Source organism: Biomphalaria glabrata, chromosome 16 (assembly GCF_947242115.1).
Source record: "Biomphalaria glabrata chromosome 16, xgBioGlab47.1, whole genome shotgun sequence".
NCBI lineage: Eukaryota > Metazoa > Mollusca > Gastropoda > Planorbidae > Biomphalaria > Biomphalaria glabrata.
This window is the reverse complement of record NC_074726.1, coordinates 1747215-1765123: the sequence shown is the minus strand read 5'-3', so window position 1 is coordinate 1765123 and position 17909 is coordinate 1747215. Positions and strand designations below refer to the sequence as shown.

The window sequence follows — 17909 nt, the reverse complement described above, 5'->3', positions numbered from 1 at the left end:
CAAATCGTCAATGGACCCCCAAGGGGGGTCGCGACCCACAGGCTGAGAACCCCTGTTTTAAGACCATGCAGAGGATGTTAAAGTTTCTTTGGTCAACGGCCAACGAGCGTGTTGCCAACACGACGCCCAACAAATTAACCAGGTTGAGAAGCCATGTGCTTAACCACTAAACCACCCCGCCCCCCATATCTGCATACGTCTGTGTCCGTGGAGTTGTGTTTTGCGTCTAATCTAAATATAGTCAAACATGCTGCTACTGCACACGACAGAGTTAAAAGGTTCTCAGAGAATATTGGGCCAACATTGTTTTCACTGAGCTTCTGCATACGTGTATCTTGTATAGCATCAGACGTAAAGCAGTTTCCTGTCAGAGAAGTTTTATTTGTTTGATTAGAGAACAGAGCTCTTCACTTTGTAGAGGTAATCATAACTTAAGGTTCTACTGTTCAATATAAGCCTTACCAGACACAGAGTAGACCGACACCACCAACTCCTTGTTCCTGTCATTGGGGAATCTCTTACTGAGGTACGTGTTCACACGAAAATAACCTACAAATATATTTTTACAAAGCTTATATGACCTCCTTCCGTCTGTCTGTCAGTCTGTCTGTCTGGTACACATTTTGTACACGTTATTCTCCCACTTCCCATTGTCAGAGCAAATTGAAATTAGACAACACATGAATAAGAAAATAAAAATAATAATTAACTACTTAGTTCAATAATTAGAGGTAACTAATTAATTTTATTACAGAAAAAGGGGGTTAAACCTTGCAGTATTGTGAGATATGGCAGTGATCTTCTTAGATAAGCTTTTTTTTTTTTTTTAAATAGACTTTGCTAATAAATATTTTGAACAATGTTTTTGTTTAGAGCAATTTCATTCTTTCACAATACGCCACGATCATATCCCTTTGTCTGGACCAGTTAGAAAATAGGTGGAAAAGAGGTGGAGAAATTAGAAGGGGTATCTGAGTCAATGTTACCGTGATCGCTATTTAAATGAATTTAAAAAAAAATTAATTAAAAGACCTGAATACAAATTTGACGGATCATTCCTCCTCATGCCAATATAATGACCACTGTGGCAGCGAAGCGCTTATAAAATATAAAGTTTTGTAGTTAACTATTGTTAGCTTCAAACTTTAAAGCGGCGACCCATTTAATTCTACAATGTATGAAGGGGATTAATTCAGCTTATACTATCACATCAGTCAAGTACAATTTCATTCCATTGTTCGATACCAAAATAAAATAATTAATTACCAATTAATAAATGACCAATAGTCAATTAACTAATTGATTTTTTAAAAATTGATTCTTGTTTTGTCAGGCAAGAGAAATAATTGTGCAAAATTTCAGCTTGATCCGAGATTAGTGTGTGGGAGAAATAACGTATACAAACATTTTACATGACAGAGTGAGTTAACATCAGCTTTGTAAAAACTTATTTATAATAATCTAGAACAATCTTAAACTCTTTCTTGCTACACAAGTGTTATAGACAGACATAGATAAAAAGATTTGTATTTATGTTTCATGTAATGGTCTCCATATTTCTCTAGATCGCTCTCTCTTCAGGCTATATTTTTTTTCTGAAAATTAAAGAGTTCTTTTTTCACTATAAACCAGGTATAAATATTACTGTATAGAAAAAAAACAACAACAACATTTTCACGTTTTCCTAGGAACTCGGAAACATCAATAGATCTAGAGAATGTATTTATAAGGATAGTTATTAATTCCATTTGTTTTATGAACTAATAATTTCAATTTATTTCAGAAAGCAATGCCTACATCAGGACAAGAGAAAGTTGTATTATTTGTTGGTAGATCAGGAAACGGGATAACTTCCTGTGTCCAGACAATCGAGAAGATAAATGACACTGACCTAGTAGTAAAGGAATGTCCAGATGTGGGGGATAACGACCAGGACTTGAGAAAAGACAAGAATGAAGTTTTACTGGACACTGCGAAATTAATACAAGACCTAGACCTGAAATATGGCGGTATAGTCGCTCTAGTCTTCGTTCTGAAGTATGGTGTCAGATTCACGAAACAGGAGAAAGACGCTGTCGCTGTTGTCAAGTCTGTTTTTGGTGACAGTGTGTTCAGGGACAGGGGAATCATAGCCTTCACTTATGGAGACCTCTTTGACCTCGACTGTGGAGACACTCCAGACAACACTGAACGTTTCATGGACTGGTGCAGGGAACAAACTGGAGATATTGAAAAACTCTTTCAAGAAGTGAACTACAGATGTGTTCTATTTAATAACAAAACAAAAGACGTCACAGAGAATAAGAAACTAGTGACGTTGTTGTCTAATCACGTCTTATACATTCGCCTGACTCAACCCAAATATCAAACATTAAACTTAAGGAGTGGAGAGTCTACTATTGTAGCAATGAACTTAACTAATCAAGACACTGATTATGCTAGAAAGACTTGGTTTATTCTTCTACATCTCCTTGGCTTTATCTTAAATATATTTGCAGTTTTAGCAAGAAGTATAGAACCAAGAATAAATCCCCAGATAGATATAAATTACCCAAGTTCCTTTAAAAAGGAAGACGATACTAATGATGATTGTAATTGTTAGATCTAGGTTTTCAGATACATGGAATTTATGTTTTTTTTTTTTTTTAAGTTTATATCAACTGACTCTGTCTGGTAAAAAGTTTGTACACGTTTTTTCTCCGAAGCCCAATCTTTAATTAAGCTTAAATTTTGCACAATTATTTCTTTTACCTGAAAATACAAGAATCCATAAAATAATTAGACAATTAGTTAATTAACTAGGCCTATTGGCAATTAATTATTTTGTTCGGTATCTCCAACAATAGACAGAAATTGTACTTGACTGAGGTGGATGTATAAGCTGAATTAGTCCCCTTTGTAGGTTGCAGCGTTAAGGTAAGTTTAATACAAACAATACAGAAGTAAACATCTTCAATTTTCATATGCACATCACTAACAGAGTGGTTAGAATGTCAGCATGAGGACGTTTGAGCCATAAGCTCAAATTCATGTATTTCTCCCTCACCCCCTTTTGCCTTTAAATAAACGATTACGGTAACATTCACACAGATATCCCATTCGTTCTCTCCTTTCAGAAACCCCCATTATCACAACTGATCCAGATAGGTGATAGATCATAGCAAAGATACAAGACACCGATAGCAAAGACAAACAGACACAAACACTTTTTTGTTCCCCTGGCAATCAAATCATTAAATAAGAACAATCTGGTACAAACTTTGTCACATGTAAATTATGAGTGAGTCTGGTGTGAATGTACACTTTGGTTTCTTATAGTTATAATGTTTTTTGTTTGGTGATGCACAGATTGTAAGACAAATTTCCTTACGGATAATAAAGATTATTATTATTATTATTGAGAAAGCTAACATCTTGAAATCTTCTTATATCATATAGTAAAGACGTTACTTCAAAAAAGAAGATGATTACGTCCTACATCTAGTCAAGCATGTTAACCAATGACTTAAATTCTGCCAAGTCATTGGTTTTCCTGGCTAGCTCAGGCAACCCATTCCATGCTCTAATAGCACTAGGGAAGAAGGAACACTTGTACACATTTGTCCTAGCATATGGAACGAGGAATGTGCCTTTATCTTTGTGTCTTTCTGAGTATTTTATTAAATTTTGTTTTTGTATTTGAAGATTATGGTTCAGTGTTTTATGTATAATTGCTACTTTACTTTTGACTCTTCTCTCCTGAAGGCTTTCTAAATTTAGTGATTTTACTAAAGGCGTTACTCTAGTCAAATGTGAATATTCGTTTGTTATGAATCTCACTGCTCTATTTTGTGTCTGTTCCAGTTTCTTAATGTTTTCTTGAGTTGAAGGGTCCCAAACGGAGGATGCATATTCTATTATTGGCCTAACCAAGGTTAAATAACATTTTAGTTTTATTTTCTTATTTGATTTATAGAAATTTCTTTTAATAAACCCTAATGCTTTGTTTGATTTTTTTTATAGTTTCAACAATATGTGAATTCCATGACAGTTTTTCATTTATTATAACACCTAGGTACAATACAAGTCTATGGAAACAATAAGCCCTGGATGACCAAAAAAATCAAACACCTTATTACTGAAAAGAAAACAAAGTATAAGGCTAGCAACGAAGAGTTTATAAATGCTAAAAATAAACTGAGAAAAGCAATAATTGAAGGGAAAAAAACATACAAAGAAAAAATTGAGAATGTATGACCCTGAACGTTGTTATAGAAAGTTGAAGCTGAATCTGTTACTTATCTTATCTTATCTTATATGATACAGACGTTACTTCAAAAAAAAGATGATTACGTCCTACGAGCCATGCATTCAGTCATGCATATTAACCAATGACTTAAATTTTGCCAAGTCACTGGTTTTCCTGGCTAGCTCAAGCAAACCATTCCATGCTCAGCACTAGGGAAGAAGGAGTATTTGTACAAATTTGTCCTAACATATGGGATGAGGAATGTGCCTTTATCTTTGTGTCTTTCAGAGTATTTTATTCATTTTTTTTTTTTTTATTTTTGAAGATTATGGTTCAGTGTTTTATGTATAATTGCTACTTTACTTTTGAGTCTTCTCTCCTGAAGGCTTTCTAAATTTAGTGATTTTACTAAAAGTGTTACTCTAGTCAAATGTGAATGTTCGTTTGTTGTGAATCTCACTGCTCTATTTTGTGTCTGTTGGAACAATAGGGTTTGTTGGACTAGTCCGTTTCGTTTCTTTGATTAAAAAGTATTGGGCCGGAAGTCGCTTTTTTCCCTATATATCTTTGTATTTTTCAGTTCTCTTTTTAAATTAAACTGACATTATTATGCTATAATTTTAAGTGTACCTGATACAGAAAAAAATTCTGCACAAAAATACGGGTAGTTGGGATATAACCCGATAGAGGCTATAAAAAGAAAAGACCTGAAACTAGCGCGTGAAACTAATCATTTACAGTACTTTATTTGATGAGTATTTTACCCAAGATCTGTGTTGTTTTTTTTAGGACTAGCTTATTTCATGTACCCGGCATTTTCCGATACACAATTTCATACACAAAATAATAGTTGAAAAAAATTGTAGTGATTTTAAACTTTAAATGATTACTTAAAAAGGTGTTACTCTAATCAATTTTGAATATTGTTTTGTTAAGAATGTCACTGTTTATTTTGTGTCTGTTCTAGTTTCTTCAATCTACATAGCTATCCGTATTTACGGTCGGTATTTTATATAGGTCTGTGAGCTCTACAGCTCTATTATTTCCATTAGTTTATTATGTCTCTCTTCCTATCCGTGATTAAAGTCGGTATTTAAAAAACAATTAGGTTATTCCCCCTTTTGGTCTTGATCCTGCTCCTTGACAACGCAGAAAAATGGCCAGGAGTGTAAATACCGACGCTAAATGCAGATATTGCACTATTTAAAATGCATTATAGGCTAGACCTAATTTAAAACGAATAGTTATCTTGTAAACTGTAATTTCTTGATCATTTCTTTTATTTTAATTATGAGATTTAATTTTTTGAGGATTCATATAAGATTGAGCATTTTCAAAACAATTACATCAATTATAACACTTCAGTTGGGCCAGGGGAGGCGCGGCAGTAGACCCCTTGGCTTCCGAGGGTCCCGGGTTCGAAGCCAGGTGAAGACTGGGATTTACAACTTCGGAATCCTTGGGCGCCTCTGAGTCCACCCAGCTCTAATGGGTACCTGACATTAGTTGGGGAAAAGTAAAGGCGGTTGGTCGTTGTGCTGGCTACATGACACCCTCGTTAACCGTAGGCCACAAAAACAGATGAACTTTACATCGTCTGCCCTATAGACCACAAGGTCTAAATTTGCATTCACTTGAACCTATCCTTTGATCTGCTTGACCATTGGGGCACTACACAAGATCTGTCAACCTTCTATCTCCATTCTTTTCTCTCATTTGTCTTTGATATAATTTCATTCGGATGTTTTTTCTGAAAATATTGAAGCCTGCCTGGGTGGACCACTTCGGGGGCCGTTTGTAACCTTGTTTAGTCTAAGTCCGTGTGCTAAAGTTTCCCAAATCTGATATTTTAGACCTTTCAAAGTAGATACTGATGCAACAGCTATTTTTTTCTGAAAACGAATTATTTTTTTTTAAAATCAACTATGCAAGCAGTTGTTTCATAAAAATATACCATTTTTATGAATATATACTATCAATAGTAAAACAAAATACGGGACACTTATTTAGTTAAATTTAGTAAGGGAGATAGATATAGCGTATTTTTAACACATTTATGCAAACTGTTTAAGAATTTTTGAATTTTTTTTCAAAATTGTATCACTAAATTAAGTAATTTCTGAATTACTAACTAGCTTAATTTTCAAAAAAATTTTAACTTTTTTTTTTAAGAGGAAAAAGTCTATTTTATATGCAAGTGGTGGGTTTGCCACAGAACAAACTAAATGACATGACGAAGGCAACTCATATGACGATTCCAATTTGTTTATTATACATTAAAGACCTGCCAAAGGCAAACATACAACATAATTACTAATGAGCATAAAATAAACATAATTATCAGCCTAAATGAACAGACCAATTTGTAAACACATCAGGTATAAATACTAGATGTAGCAAAAAAAAAAAAAAAAAAAAATCTTATAGTGTGAACCAATCATCTCTTTAATTAGTTTTATAAACACAAGAGAGATATGGAACACGACCAAACATTATAAAAATAAATGACAAAGTAATTTTTAAAAAATAAATCAACTAGTTCTATATAAAACTAACGTAGCCTACATTGAAGAACTTCGCTCTTTCCTTTTCTTACAAAAACTATAACAATTAAATAGAACAAATCTATACACTGTTTCTTAAAAACCAGTACCGGTATCTACGCACCGGTTGTAAAGAATTATAGAATACATAACAAAGGTAGTCCGACAATGAGGACAAAACCTGGGTAGCAATATGCTATATAAAAAATAAACAAGAATATATGATATACAAGAAACAGTAAAAATGTGTTTACCTGCAGCCTTGATCAAAACAATGAAATCTAGGAAGAACACTGCAGGATCAAACAAGGTGGCATTGGAGTGGACGCGGCCCAGTGAGTTTCAATGCAGGACGCCAGCAGGAAAAGGAATTCAAATCCCCGCTACCGGGGCAGAGGTCAACTTGATCCTTTGCTGACCGGTGCTTGGTCAAGTTGAGCGACCCGTATATCAGGTCCTCCCCACTACATGCATATAAGTGGAATATAATTTAAAACAACAATTTATAAATAGTGTTTCATATTACACACGTCGCATAGTGAGCAACAACACACATAACTAAGGGGAAAAGTTTTTTTCATGACTTTTCGTTCACCCGACATATCGTTCACCGACAACTTGCTCACCAACAACTTGTTCACCAAAAGTTGGTTCACGACATATTCACACGATAAATTGTTTAAAGATAATTCGATCACCGATAAATTTTTCACAGACAAATCCTTCTCGTCGAGTGTTTGTTTTACATTCAAACTTTTGTAGCTTTTGTCGGTGAACAAGTTGTCTCTCGGGTGAACGAAATGTCGGGTAAATGAATTGGGTGAATGAAAAGTCGAGAATGAATTGACGTGGAATCGTTTGTTTTTTGTTTGTTTGTGTGTGTGTCTTTTTAGGGAATAGTTATATTTGTAGAGAGCTCGGCACTTTACAAAACAATTAGATCAATTCATTAACATCAGTTAGGCCAGGTTTACATTTAACTTCACCTTTACCTATTAGTCTGTTGGACCATTGGGGCACCACACAAGTTCTGTCTACCGTATTTCAACATTCCTCTCTGTCCTTTGCCTTTGATAGAATTTCATTCACTGACAGGTACATTCAATCTTTCATGTTGTCTTCCCATCAATATAGTCCAAGATCTGCATGGCATCTTCTAAATAAACCAAACATGAGATCTTTAAATTTTCGCCCGACAATAAAATTTTAATTGTTGAACAAGTTGACTCGTATGGAGACCCAGACAGTGATTATGAGAGTGTTATTTCAAGTCTTCCACCAAATGATATAAGATACCTTGCGTTTGATTTTGTCAACAAAGATGAAACAAAGAAAAGTGAAAATATTATTTCGTGGCATCCCGGACTAGCCTAAATATGTCAGGACATAGAAACTAATTACTGTAGTAACAACTAACGCCCAGATGTGTTTCTATAAACATAATATAAATTTATTTACATGAAATAAAAAAAAATATATAACAACTTTAAATGTTCTCTATAAAAATAGCATTAGGGTCAACAGTTATGCAAAATTACAAAAATATACTTGAATAGAGAACAGAATAAAACATATATCTATTCTACATAACATCCAAAGTTTGTCATCATTGATGTATTAAACAGTGCTCTTTTGGAAGTACATGGAGGCTCATCAAAATGCTTCTCACACCACACTCTCTAGTTCCTCATGTCTTGAGTCATACCAACTCTCTATACCTTCTTGATGATACATTCATTTTCAATATGCTGGGATTCAAGCCACACTGACGCTGTCCCTACTAAAAGTGGATAGATAGCAAAGGTTTTTCGACAGCAACATACCGGTACCGGTATATTAAGACATAATGGCACACACCCACACAAATAGTAATAATACAAAACATCAGCAAATTAAAAAAAAAATCAAAAGATGATTTTTTACATTTTATTACAATTTGTCAGAGTTAAGACAAAACAAAAATATTTTATTATTAACAAACTCGATCTATACAACAGATTCAAATGTACAGAAATGATCTATATTCCCAATAGTCACTATGTTTTGTTTTAACAAAATAGGTGTACATACACGTATATAAGAAATACATTTTGTTTTATTTACTTTTTTTTAGTAACCAACTAATCCATCTGGCAACAACCCCAGCACAATCCGTAAATCGACTAGGTACAGATAGGCAGGCAGTTACCAGTCTAGTAGATTCTAAATAGAAGTATAGATAGACTGTTAGGCAGTTATTATTAGATATGTCATATATGTACCAAATTATTCTAGTAAATGTTAGAAATTATATTATATATTTGTTTACACTTTACATTTCATTTCAAAAATATTAATAGTAAACTATATTTAAATTTAAGATCTGCCATGAACATTTTCAAGAAGATGAAGTATTGCGGACTAGCTACTACGCATGAAAGACAGAGTTCATAAAGAAAATGTAAAGTCTCAGGAAGAAAAGTAAAAAAAACAACAACATATCAGTGATTTCAGTGAGTTTCAATACTATAGACTAGATCTAGAGCATCTTCTGTCATAAACTTTTAAACAGACAGACATCGATTTCATTTTAAATACTTAAGATGACACCAGTTGAATATTAAATTGGCTAAAAAATGTTTTAAGAATAATCACAAGAACTCATGTGGTCCATAAATATCTACTTTTCTTTCCTTTCTGTATACTTGCATCAATGACGCATACTGAAAAAAGACAATATAGAATAAACTAATACAACTAACAATATCAGATGCATCATTAAGAAACAAATAATAACTTAATATTGCACATTAAATGAAAATATCACAGACTTAATCTTTTATTTGTGAAACTTGAATCATTTAACAGTCCTGGACTTTAGATTGTTGGAACCCTTTGCAAATTTGCAATGGAAGCCTCATTATTATAATCTAAAATAGGCCAAATATAGACCAAGACAGCTAAAGGGATATGGGATCATACCCAAGCAATTTCCTGCATTCTAAGTTGCGAAAAAGCATTATTCAGACAGAAGAGCAATACTAAGTAAGCCATATTAAAATTTCCAGTCTTCAGCAGGGTTTGAACCTAAGACCCCTTGGTTCAGAAGCAAAGTGCTAAAACTCATCCACCATGTCCTCCAATCATCAGGTACAAATATTATCAATTATTTTTACCATTCGGAGAAGGGTGTCTTAAGGAATACATTTCAATATCATAATATGCATTGACCTCATGGAATTAACAGTGTTTTGAAATGTTTTTCTTAAAGGGAAACTCCGATGGTTTTGACAATTTTTGATATAATATGTTTTGATTAACAGAAAATGAATATATTATTCTATTTTTTAAATTTGCAATGATAACTTAGTAATTGATGTTTTTCCAACGTAATTTTCCTGCACATCTAAAACAGTCAGACTTTCACCTGGTTTCTATGTGACGTCACAAATACGTATAATTTAATCTATTGACTTCTGTATAACAGGAGACCATACAGCAAAGTTTATATTCTCGTAAAAGAAATGTATCTTCATCTATGCAGTTAGATCTAGGATATTGTATGCAAAGAAAAAAAATGCGCATTAAAAGTAGAATTACATGCTTGACTAACCACAGCAGTGTGTATTTTCAAGCAAGACCACTCAACAAACAACAAACACTATCGCTTGGTTGTCTTGTCATGACCAACAACACGTATCTACTATTTACTTTTTAGGACAGGGAGAGGCTTAGCTGAAAATGTTACTTTTTTTTTCTCGAGTTGGTTATCCAATGCTTTTAGATCTATTTAGACAATTATATATATCATGGGCGTAGCCAGGGGAGGGTGTGGGTTCACCCCCCCCCCCGAAATTAAATGCCTCCCCCGTAGGAGGGCGGGGCCCAGAATTTAGTGACTGATTTTTTGCTTTGATTATTGTTTATTTTAGGCGAGATTTTAATACTAAACCATCACTTGCCCAAGCACAGCCAAGGGTTTTTGAGTTTAAAACCCCTTACCATGTGGTTTTGAGTTTAAAACCCCTACCAGAGGGTTTTGAAAGGTCACTGGAATAAATGGGAAACGCCTCCGGGGCCAAAGACCTTAATAACTCTTAAGTTGGTCAAATGGTTTTAATTTCTATGCACGTCAGACGTACATACATACACCTTTCAGCTTTATATATTAGATAATACTTACTGAGGGCGGGTCACTGGCCTTTTCATTTCTCTGAGAATTTAAAAGATATACCATTTTATTAATACATTTTCCAACATTGAGAGTCAAATGGGTTATTTGTTTTTTTCAGCGATGCATTGCAATGGCAAATCCAGAAATTTTTTAAAGACTTGGAAAAGAGGGGCCTATATTAAAATTATAAGCAGAGTTTGTCTAACTTTTATCCTTAGAAAGCTAGGGATTCTGGAGAAGAGATTGAGAAATGCTGATTTAGATTGATGCAAAATTTAAGGGTTGCCTTCTAAAAAATATTCAAAAAAGAAAAATTCATATTTCATACTAATTACAAAGCGTGGAATAGAGGTCGCAAAAAATGGGTATCAAAACACTACGTTAAATAACAATTGAAAAAATAACTACCTTTCTGAAAAAATATCTTAATTTTAGAGCTTCAACTGAGCATAAGTGTTTGTCTGACTCTGCACATTTAACTAAGATGAATTTATTGACAACTTTGCAACATAAAATGAACATCATAAACCACTTAGACAAACATAATGTCCTCACACCATACCAACATGGCTTTAGGAAATATAGATCATGTGAAACACAACTAATAGGACTAATTGATGATTTTTCAAAAGGTTTAGATAATAGTGAACAAATAGATGCTATCTTACTAGATTTTTCTAAGGCTTTTGACAAAGTTCACCACCATAGTTTGCTTAAAAAATTAAAATATTTCGGCATTAATGGTCCACTGCATCAGTGGATTAAAGACTTTCTGATAGGGAGAGAACAAACTGTAATAATAAATGGCTCTAAATCAACACCGATAACAGTAAACTCAGGTGTACCTCAAGGAACAGTCTTGGGTCCACTACTATTTTTAATTTACATAAATGATTTACCAAATTGCATTACTTCAGGAACAAAAGTCAGATTATTCGCAGACGATTGCATAATATATAGAACAATAAAAACAACACAAGACACAGATATTTTACAAAGAGAATTAGATGAATTACAGAAATGGGAATCAAATTGGAGCATGTCTTTCCACCCAGAAAAATGTCAGTTGTTAAGAGTAACAAAAAAACTAAAACAAATTAATTCCACTTATCTTATTCATGGCAAACCAGTAACACAGACTAAAAACGCAAAATACCTAGGTGTTATAATAAATGAAAAACTGTCATGGAATCCACATATTGATGAAACTACAAAAAAATCAAACAAAGCATTAGGATTTATTAAAAGAAATTTCTATAAATCAAATAAGAACATAAAACTAAAATGTTATTTAACCTTGGTTAGGCCAATAATAGAATATGCATCCTCTGTTTGGGACCCCTCAACTCAAGAAAACATTAAGAAACTAGAACAGACACAAAATAGAGCAGTGCGATTCATAACAAACGAATATTCACATTTGACTAGAGTAACACCTTTAGTAAAATCACTAAATTTAGAAAGCCTTCAGGACAGAAGGCTCAAAAGTAAAGTAGCAATAATACATAAAACACTGAACCATAATCTTCAAATACAAAAACAAAATTTAATAAAATACTCTGAAAGACACAAAGATAAAGGCACATTCCTCGTCCCATATGCTAGGACAAATTTGTACAAATACTCCTTCTTCCCTAGTGCTATTAGAGCATGGAATGGGTTGCCTGAGCTAGCCAGGAAAACCAGTGACTTGGCAGAATTTAAGTCATTGGTTAATATGCATGACTAAATGCATGACGCGTAGGACGTAATCATCTTCTTTTTTGAAGTAACGTCTGTATTATATAAGATAAGATAAGATAAAATTCAAATAAAGTAATTCTCTAAGAGAGTATATAGATTATAGCTTGATCATTTGTTGGGGGGGGGGAGGGAAAGACAAATAAAATATCTTAACAAAATGTATTATCATTGTTAAGCCATACAAATTGTATTAGAACAAAATATCCATCTACCCTTCTATACTTATTTGAGTGCCCTGAAATAATTTAGATGGAATTTACAAAGTTAGGGTTAATATTAAATAAGCAGAATGGAAATTTCCTAAGCTGTGATGTCACATGAATTCACAAATTGAAATTGATGATATAATCTAACAAATCATTTCAAGGCAGATCTAGGTCATTGAGAGTGTTGATGTATAGTCAAAAATCATCTACAGGAGTTAATTATAATTTTCCCAAGATGCCATTTCTTTTTTGATTTGCACATATTGTTCTTCACAGTCTGTAGGAGATCTTGATGCATAAGCTACAGCCTTTCATTTTACCCATCCTGCAAATTATCAACAGACAACTTAACTGGCAGTGAAACATCATTAAAGTCTATAACAGGGGTGGTTGAAATCAAATACTTTAAAAAATGAACAGTCAAATAATGTTGATCCAATCATAGCCACTTGTTGTCTTGTTTAAGTTATTTCTGACAAGTTCTGTAAGAATTTATCAAGATAATCATAACCCAAAAATCTTTCTAGATCCTTGCAATTTTTAGATTAGGGCATGGATAGTATTGCTTCAATCTTAGAGCTATCAGGCTTTATACCACTATCTGTAGGAAGGTGTCACTTTAGCCCCATAAGCTCCACATCCTGTACAATGCTATGTTTCCAGGTTGTAATATAGGCCTTTTCTATATTGAAAAACACAGCTACTATATGTTCTTTTCTAATAAATGGATTCCTGGTAAAAAGATTCCAGCCTTACAATGTAGTCAGTTGCCAAAATCTTCATTGGTAGTTGGAGATAAATTTATTTCTCTCAAGTAACCAGCCTTTTATTTATAATCCTTTCCATGGTTATACAGATGCAGCTTGTTAATGCTGGGCAATAGTTAGCTGGGTCAGACACATCTCTTCCAGGTTTAGGTATTGCATAATGTGGATGTGATAAAAAAGGATTTAAAATCAGTGAACATTGATACTGACTCACTGGGAAGACAGCCCAAGACCGCACTAGTTGGAGAGAAACGGTGACCAAGAACGCTATGGACAGCGAGAAAACATGGGCCTCAGCTCTTGAAGGAAAGCGTGGCATGTGAAAAATGGTCAGCTCCTCTACCACCAAAATGAAAGCCACCTTGACCTGCAATATATGCAGATGGGGGTGTGATCTCCAAAATAAGGCTCTACAGCCATACGAAAAATGTTTGAGATGAACCATAGTGGTTCTATGACTGAATGAGGCCAATTACTTGAGACAGTATATGGTTAGGATTATTAAAGTATTATATTTATTAGTATAATACAAAAAGTTAAAGAAAAATTGGAAATACTTGCATGAACTCAAACAAAATAGTCATAATGAAATTGACAGAAACATAAGGAAAACATTGATGCTGTTATAAAACATTAAACCAATTGATTTATTATGTAGAGGGTATACCTAAAATTTCTTCCTTTATGTAAATCCTATTAGAAAATGTAAGTACTAAATTAATCATAAACAATCATTTACTAACCAATCTTTTTTTTTTAAAACTAGAACCACAACTAAATTTGAGCTAATAAAATTATCATATTAAAAAAAAAGGCTTTTAAGTGAGTATTATAAATTGTTTTAAAGTGTTGATTTACTGCAATTTATATATAAACAAAAATGGAAGGCACAAGACATATAACAAAAAAAATCCTAAAAACATAGCGACAGGGTGTGAATTATCATATAACGTGGAAAAGTGTAGTGGACGGTAACTTTCCTGAGTTGGTTGTCAGTTAACAATATGTGAACAAAGCTAATCTAGACATACAGAAAAGGTAGCATGATTGCAAGATAATTGGAGGTAAGACAAATCTATATAAATAACAGTGATGGGAACAGACTTTGAAAAAATTTTAGGAAATTTTGCAAACCCCTGTTATTGAACTGGCCTGTCGCTGCGACTTAAAAAAATGTTGCTGAATTTTTACAAAATTATGTAGAATATTTTATTTAAATAATGTATTACATAATAATTACACTGCATAAGCTTTACTGCACAAATGCACACAAAATGCATGCAAGGGACTATTGTTTGTACATACATATAGATGAGAGGAGAAAGCTTTTTGCAGATGCTTTATATCTGGGTCCAGGCAGTCTGAGCATTCTACAATAGATAACTGTTTTTCTGGTATTGTAACAGCTTCTCTCTCAAACAACTTTAGAAAATCAAAATATGAGCTACACTTCTGTTTCTTTCGCTGATTATTCAATTTTGTACAGGAGAAACCTTTTTATTTAACTTTTTACACGAAGTCCACCAAAGAAAGCTATGAAAAGCAATCGAGAGAAAGCAGCTGAATCTCTGCTGAGTTCTTAAGCAAGGCAAGCAAGAACAACCAGATGAGGAGCAATGCTTAGAGGAAGAGAATGTTTAGCAATAAAACTGCATATTGAGGCTTAATAATGTGACTCTTTTTCAAGCTGATACAAGTTGTTTACAAGAAATGGATCTCAACTAGACTGGCCTTTTAAAGGATTAGTAATGATTAGTTATTAGTTAGATAGATCTATATAGAAAAAACTGTAATATTTTCTCACTATAGATCTAGATCTATCGATAATCTAGATTATTTCTAGATCTAATAAATCTAATAACTTGGATCTTGAGTCAATATATTCCTATTCTAGATCTATTATATATTCTATCAGACTTATACTCAGTAACTCACTATAGTCATGTAAAGTAGGCCAACATTACATCTATATACTACATAGATGATGGGTGGGCCTACTAGATCTAGATCTTATAATAGATCTAGATGTCTATATCTAATCCCATTTGAACTTATGGAAGTCAGAAGGCAGGGTTCACATTAGAAAAACTAGGGGTCATCGTAACAAAAAAAAAAATTCAAAGCGCATAGCACAGCGGCCGGGCATAATGATACTCTCAACTACGATAATTTTCAAAAGCTGGCAAGCAGCCATTGATTTTGATTGAAGTCTAGACGCTCTAGATCAGAATATTCAAACCACTTCAGTCACTCTAAACCTAGATGAGTAGATCTAGATCTAGGTTTAGACTTGGATATAGTCTAGATCTATAAGTTGTAAGACAATACAATAACACAAGATTTTCTAAAAATAGAACTTTAACTGTGTCAAAAGACCGGATATGCGCATGTTCAATACAAATAAAAATCTTATTTTGCATTCTTCCGAAAATGGAAAAATAATCAAATAGATTTTTTTTCATTAAAAAAAATTGAAAAAAAAAAATTGGATCAGAAGAAATGTTCGGAATTCCAAAAAATTTCTGAAAATTTCCATCACTGAGAACAACTGTAATGCTGTGCAGAATTTCACAAATAAATGAGGTCACGGACCTGGGAGAAGTGGACCTCCAGCTAGAAGGTTTATAACATGTAGATGAAAGTCAAGAGTCATCTAGATGCCCTTGGGGGAGCTCCAATTTTCTACCAAGCGTGTCCCCTGGTGGAGGATAAGGGGGAAACCCTTAGATATAAAGGTTAGCTGTGAATATCAAGTTCAGATTGCAATGCTACACATTATGGAACAGTCTTTGGAATGGAATTCCCCTCTCTACGTAAGTTTCATAGACTAGTGTCAGGGGCAGGTATGGTGAGAGTGATTGTGTTATTTCTTTGTACTATTTAAGTATGAAAGAGTTATATCCCTGACAACTAGGACAAGATGTTTGACAGCGTGGACAGACAGATCCTCTGAAGACTACTGAGACACTATGGAGTGGCTGAAAAATTACAAATATCATTAGAAAGTCATATGAAAGGATGACTCGCAGAACAGTGTCTGGCAAAAAAAATGACAGAAGCAATTGAAGTCCAAACAGGAGTAACTGTTTACTCTCTCCCTTCTTGTTTCTGCTAATCATAAATTGAAGCCAGCTACAGGCCAGAAGCTGGTTGCTGACCTATGCCCCAGTAGGGACCACAGGCAGATATGACATTACTGCAGAAAGACAGGATGTGGCAAGGTGGAAAAAATGACATAAGTAACTCACTTGTAAGCATAGAAAGGAAATAAGCATTAATGGTTATGTCAGACAAATAACAATACTTTTTTAACAAAAGTGTTCTCAAGTTTTATTGTGCCTTTTTGTGCTTTGTTGTAGGTCTAGAATTTATATTTAGAAGTATTTTCACCTCCAACTCTTATAATCTTAAAAATATATCTAATTCTATACTAGATTTCAAATAATCCAGATCTTTATCTACCTAATCAATGGTAATTTATTTTTTTGTCCATTTGCATATTAGATATGGAATTAGATCTAGAACTAGTCTAAATCTAAAATCTACATTAATCTAGTCTAGATATTTTAATGTTTTAAAAAGAAAAAAGTAATATCGAATGTCTCATGTGGAAGTGGACTTAGTCTCATATAAATCTTTAAACTAGATCTAAATTTTTAAAACAGCTGTGCTAGTGTGTTCAGTGTTTACATAGCCATTAGCATACTATAACCCATTGATGCCCAAACTAATTCGATCTGTGGGCCATTTTAATTTCCAACACTAGTGTCGTGGGCCACATGATGGAAAAGATACAAAGAATAAATGAAATTGAACTAAAACTCTTTTATTTGAGACCAAATGATCTAGTGCATACACTGAATTATTGGGATACTTGAAATTGCGCAAGTTTTGTCTATGTGTTTTTTGTTCTTGTTTTTTTTTTTTATTCAGCCACACTTTCTTTATAAACACAAACATGTTGGCTAGTATGCTATCATCTTGTAAAAAAAAGTAAAGATCTGATCACTTTTCCTAGTACATTCTATATTCCTATTTCAAGAACACACAAATGTTAAATACCTTGGTACAAATCTATCAGAAAAAAAGTGAGGGCCTTAACGAAGGTAAAGACACATTTTCAAAAATGTTTTAAGGGGGGAAGCTGGTTTTTTTTCTATATTTTGTGCCGACATTTCGGCGGGCCGGTAGGAAGCACGTCACAGTCCTAATCTGGCCCGCAGGCCGTATTTTGGGAAACACTGCTATGACATATATCCAGTATCTAGT

General features: G+C 33.6%; 2 protein-coding genes across 6 annotated transcripts in view; one reads left to right on the top strand and one right to left on the bottom strand.

The window, feature by feature from the left end:
- The first annotated feature begins 227 nt into the window (after positions 1 to 227).
- Positions 228 to 3683, top strand: LOC129923491 (uncharacterized). The gene is made up of 2 exons (XM_056014703.1): positions 228 to 526; positions 1784 to 3683. The coding sequence occupies exon 2, from the start codon at positions 1790 to 1792 to the stop codon at positions 2600 to 2602; it is 813 nt and encodes a 270-aa protein (XP_055870678.1). The 5' UTR covers positions 228 to 526; positions 1784 to 1789; the 3' UTR covers positions 2603 to 3683.
- A 4514-nt stretch (positions 3684 to 8197) lies between these two features.
- Positions 8198 to 17909, bottom strand: part of LOC106050826 (galectin-4-like) — a 35220-nt gene continuing 25508 nt past the window's right edge. For all 5 annotated transcript variants that reach the window (XM_056014146.1, XM_056014149.1, XM_056014147.1 and 2 more), the window contains 2 exons: positions 10934 to 10963; positions 8198 to 9473 (listed from right to left, as the gene is read on the bottom strand). In XM_056014146.1, coding sequence (XP_055870121.1) covers positions 9402 to 9473; positions 10934 to 10963 — 102 coding nt within the window. In that variant the 3' untranslated portion in view covers positions 8198 to 9401. The remainder of the gene's footprint in view (positions 9474 to 10933; positions 10964 to 17909) is intronic.

Bases quoted from the DNA above. Each gene is read 5' to 3' on its own strand.
- LOC129923491 (XM_056014703.1), top strand. From the start codon at position 1,790: ATGCCTACATCAGGACAAGAGAAAGTTGTATTATTTGTTGGTAGATCA.